This window comes from Micromesistius poutassou (genome assembly GCF_964030765.1).
Source record: "Micromesistius poutassou genome assembly, chromosome: 2".
Lineage (NCBI taxonomy): Eukaryota > Metazoa > Chordata > Actinopteri > Gadiformes > Gadidae > Micromesistius > Micromesistius poutassou.
In genome coordinates, this window is record NC_140272.1 from 20,371,449 (window position 1) to 20,376,448 (window position 5,000).

At 56.8% G+C, this 5,000-nt stretch overlaps 1 protein-coding gene across 2 annotated transcripts in view; it reads left to right on the forward strand.

Annotated features, from left to right (window-relative positions):
* Nucleotides 1-5,000, forward strand: part of LOC311339124 (histone deacetylase 7-like) — a 31,507-nt gene that overhangs the window by 17,921 nt on the left and 8,586 nt on the right. For both annotated transcript variants that reach the window (XM_084464487.1, XM_084464486.1), the window contains exons 9-11: nucleotides 425-593; nucleotides 3,558-3,883; nucleotides 4,524-4,772. In XM_084464487.1, the coding sequence (XP_084320613.1) occupies nucleotides 425-593; nucleotides 3,558-3,883; nucleotides 4,524-4,772 (744 nt within the window). The remainder of the gene's footprint in view (nucleotides 1-424; nucleotides 594-3,557; nucleotides 3,884-4,523; nucleotides 4,773-5,000) is intronic.

The following is a 5,000-nucleotide window of genomic DNA, read 5'->3' on the forward strand; positions in this document are numbered from 1 at the left end:
TCTTCTCTCCCTCCCCTCTCCTCTCTCCCCCTCACTCTCCCTCTCCTTACTTCTCCTCATCTCTCCTCTCCCTTCCTCTCCTCTCCTCTCCTCTTCTCTCCTCTCCTCTCCCCTCCTCTCCTCTCCTCTCCTCTAACACCTCTCCTCTCCTCTCCTCTCCTCTCCTCTAACACCTCCTCTCCTCTCCTCCCCTCTCTCCTCTAACACCTCTCCTCTCCTCTAACACCTCTCCTCTCCTCTAACACCTCTCCTCTCCTCTCCTCTCCTCTCCTCTCCTCTCCTCTAACACCTCTCCTCTCCTCTAACCCCTCTCCTCTCCTCTCCCCTCCTCTCCTCTAACACCTCTCCTCTAACACCTCTCCTCTCCTCTCCCCTCCTCTCCTCTCCTCTCCTCTCCTCTCCTGTCCTCCTCTGCCACCCCCAGGTTGACCGGGGCCAGGGGGCTCTGCTGGGGCCCCGGGGCCTGCAGGTGTCGGCCCTGCCCCACATCTACCTCCCCCTGGAGGGGCTGGGCCCGGGGCTGGCCCAGCGTCTGCAGCCCGTCCTGCTGCTGGAGCCCCACAGCGGGCTGCTGCACACGCAGCTGCTGAGTGGTGAGACTCATCACCACCACCATCATCACCATCATCACCATCATCACCATCATCATCACCACCACCATGATACTAGACAAGCCTCATCATCATCATGATACTGAAACTATGAGAGGCAGATATTATCATATCATATCATCACATATCACCACCATGATACTATAGAGGCACAAAACTGACGGCTAATACTGTTATTAATACAAATAATGATTCATTGTTCTAATTAATAATAATATGAATTAACAATACTTCATTCTACTACTATTACTACTACTACTACTACTACTAATAATAATACTTATTATTATTATTATGCTGATTATTAAGATTATTATTGTAATCATAATAATAATAATAATAAGTCGTATTTGTTTGGCCTTTTCTATCGGACTTCATCGGACTTCAAATAACAAATAACTAAGGGTTCAAATAACACTGTTAAAGTCACAGTACCAATATTAAGTCCCATTGAAACTAATTGAACGCACATTATTAGAGCTAATCAACAAGAGCATCATTTGGTGGTTGTTACGTGTCCTACCACCCGGGTGCCTCGTGTTATCCTTCATTAGATCAGTAACATTGCATCGGGTTTGGTCGCAATATATCAACACGGAGCAAAAGCGCCCTCTAGTGTCGGTTTGATGCCAGTAATGCCCCTACGTACATCCAGCAGCACATTTTTCACATGTTTGTTTTATTTAAAAACATATGAATCATAGGTACCCCCTACTGCGACCCCCTCAATTGTTACAGTGTCCTTTTGTCATTGTAGAAATATTGAGGAAAACTACTGAAACCTCTCTTTCTTACTCCCTCTCCTCCTCCTATACCTCCCTCTCTGTCTCACTCCCTCTCTCCTCTCCCTCCCTCTCTTTCTTACTCCCTCTCTCCTCTCCTCTCTCCTCTCTCCTCTCCCTCTCCCTCCCTCTCTCCTCTCCCTCTCTCCTCTCCTCTCTCCTCTCTCCTCTCCCTCTCCCTCCCTCTCTCCTCTCCCTCTCTCCTCTCCTCTCTCCTCTCCCTCTCCCTCCCTCTCTCCTCTCCTCTCTCTCCTCTCCCTCTCTCCTCTCTCCTCTCTCCTCTCCCTCTCTCCTCTCTCCTCTCTCCTCTCCTCTCTCTCCTCTCCTCTCTCCTCTCTCCTCTCCTCTCTCCTCTCCCTCTCTCCTCTCTCCTCTCCTCTCTCTCCTCTCCTCTCCCTCTCTTCTCTCTCTCCTCTCCTCTCTCCTCTCCCTCCCTCTCTCCTCTTCCCCCCTCTCTCTCTCACCTCTCTCTCTCTCCTCTCTCTCTCTCCTCTCCTCTCTCCTCTCCTCCCTCCCTCCCTCTCTCCTCTCTCTCCTCTCCTCTCTCCTCTTCCCCCCTCTCTCCTCTCTCCTCTCCCTCCCTCTCTCTCTCTCCTCTCCCTCTCTCCTCTCTCCTCTCCTCTCTCCTCTCCCTCCCTCTCTCCTCTTCCCCCCTCTCTCTCTCTCCTCTCTCTCTCTCCTCTCTCTCTCTCCTCTCCTCTCTCCTCTCCTCCCTCCCTCCCTCTCTCCTCTCTCTCCTCTCCTCTCTCCTCTTCCCCCCTCTCTCCTCTCTCCTCTCCCTCCCTCTCTCCTCTCTCCTCTCTCCTCTCCTCTCCTCTCTCCTCTCTCCTCTCCTCTCTCCTCCCCTCCCTCCCGCCCTCTCTCCTCTCTCCTCTCCCTCTCTCCTCTCCTCTCTCCTCTCTCCTCTCCCTCTCCTCCTCCTCTCCTCTCTCCTCTCTCCTCTCTCTCTCTCTCCTCTCCCTCTCTCCCTCTCTCCTCTCTCCTCTCTCCTCTCTCTCTCTCCTCTCCCTCTCTCCCTCTCTCCCTCTCTCCTCTCTCCTCTCCTCTCCCTCTCTCTCCTCTCCTCCTCCTCCTCCTCTCTCCTCTCCTCTCCCTCTCTCTCCTCTCCTCCTCCTCCTCCTCTCTCCTCTCTCCTCTCTCCTCTCCTCCCTCCCTCCCTCCCTCTCTCCTCTCTCCTCTCCTCTCCTCTCCTCTCTCCTCTCCCTCTCTCCTCTCTCCTCTCTCCTCTCCCTCCCTCTCTCCTCTCCCTCTCTCCTCTCTCCTCTCTCCTCTCCTCTCTCTCCTCTCCTCTCTCCTCTCTCCTCTCCTCTCCCTCTCTCTCCTCTCTCCTCTCTCCTCTCCCTCTCTCCTCTCTCCTCTCCTCTCTCTCCTCTCCTCTCCCTCTCTTCTCTCTCTCCTCTCCTCTCTCCTCTCCCTCCCTCTCTCCTCTTCCCCCCTCTCTCTCTCTCCTCTCCTCTCTCCTCTCCTCCCTCCCTCCCTCTCTCCTCTCTCTCCTCTCCTCTCTCCTCTTCCCCCCTCTCTCCTCTCTCCTCTCCCTCCCTCTCTCCTCTCTCCTCTCCCTCTCTCCTCTCTCCTCTCCTCTCTCCTCTCCCTCTCTCCTCTCCCTCTCTCCTCTCTCCTCTCCTCTCCTCTCCTCTCTCCTCTCTCTCTCCTCTCCTCTCTCCTCTCTCCTCTCCTCTCTCCTCCCCTCCCTCTCCCTCTCTCCTCTCTCCTCTCCCTCTCTCCTCTCTCCTCTCTCCTCTCTCTCTCTCCTCTCCCTCTCTCCCTCTCTCCTCTCTCCTCTCCTCTCCCTCTCTCTCCTCTCCTCCTCCTCCTCCTCTCTCCTCTCCTCTCCCTCTCTCTCCTCTCCTCCTCCTCCTCCTCTCTCCTCTCTCCTCTCTCCTCTCCTCCCTCCCTCCCTCTCTCCTCTCTCCTCTCCTCTCCTCTCTCCTCTCCCTCTCTCCTCTCTCCTCTCTCCTCTCCCTCCCTCTCTCCTCTCCCTCTCTCCTCTCCTCCTCTCCCTCTCTCCTCTCCTCTCCCTCTCTCCTCTCCTCTCCTCTCCTCTCCCTCTCTCCTCTCCCTCTCTCCTCTCCCTCTCTCCTCTCTCTCTCTCCTCTCCTCTCTCCTCTCTCCTCTCTCCTCTCTCCTCTCCTCCTCCTCCTCTCTCCTCCTCCTCCTCCTCTAGTCCACGGTCTGTCCGCTCTACCTCAGCAGCTCCAGCAGCAGCTCCGGCCTCACCAGCTGCTCCTCCCGTCTGAGGGGGGAGGAGGAGGAGGAGGAGGAGGAGGAGGAGGAGGAGGAGGAGGAGGAGACGATGCCAGGTGTGAGGAGGGGCCCACCTCCCACAGGCCCCTGATCCGGACGCGGTCTGAGCCCCCGCCCTACAGCCACTCCCCGCTGGCGTCCCCGGGGCCCCACGAGGCCCCCGGGGGCCTGCACCACCAGCGCCTGCTGCAGCAGTACCACCACAGCCTGCTGGACCGCCTCAAGCACAGCGCCCACCTGGGGAAGGTGAGCCCGCCCCCCCCACACCCACAGCCTCACTCCTCACGCCCACCTGGGGAAGGTGAGCGTTACGCTGAAACCGAACACAAGAGAGACAACAAAAGGGCTCAAAATCGAGGGGATTTATAAACAGAAAATGGTCGTATTTAACAAAACTAGGCAAACAATTATGCCAAAAAGACAAATAGCGTTGGTAGCGGCAGCGAGAGGAGAACGGACACGGGTGAACCGGCAGTTAACGTTAAGGCCAACGCGTCCAGCAAGTCTCCCGGGAAAGTAGTGGCCACCGTGGCCAGGCCCCGCCTCCCACTCAGGACCTCCACCTGGACACAGGTGGAAGATAACAGGCAGGGGTAATAGCGGTGGCAACCACAAGGTGTAGCCAATTAAGAGCCACTGTCAGGCAACTAGCTGGCCACCATTGGAGGGACACGTAACAGAGACCCAGCGCCCCCCCGCCCTCAGCCTCACGCCTCACTCTGATTGGGTGATCAGATCCATTAGTAGTAGTCAGCTTCAATTAAATCATTTAGGAAAATGACAGCATGTTCTGAATCGAGACACACGATGGAGCGCTTCACTGATCACGAGCCACGCGTCGTTGTGTTCACTAACGAACGCCGACCGCCGACCTGTCGCCCTGCAGCTCATCACCAAGCCCAGCGAGAAGCCCCGCCTGACCCAGATCCCGTCCGAGGACATGGACCTGGAGGAGACGGGCTCGGGGTCGGGCTCTGGGCCCGGCTCGGCGTGCGGCTCGGAGCCCGGCTCTCTGGGGGACGACCGGCACCACCGCAGGAGGCCCAGCGGCGCCAGCACCGACTCCGTCTACGACACCGAGTCCAACGCCTCGTCACGGGAGAGCCTGGCCGAGCACCCCCACGCGCTGGCTCAGGTGCCCCCCTCCGCCCGCCCGCCGCACACATGGAGGCCGCACGGCCACGTCTGTCACACGTCTGTTACACGTCTGTTACACGTCTGTCACACGTCTGTCACGTCTGTCACGTCTGTCACGTCTGTTACACGTCTGTTACACGTCTGTTACACGTCTGTTACACGTCTGTTACACGTCTGTTACACATCTGTTACACGTCTGTTACACGTCTGTTACACTGTCATGTCT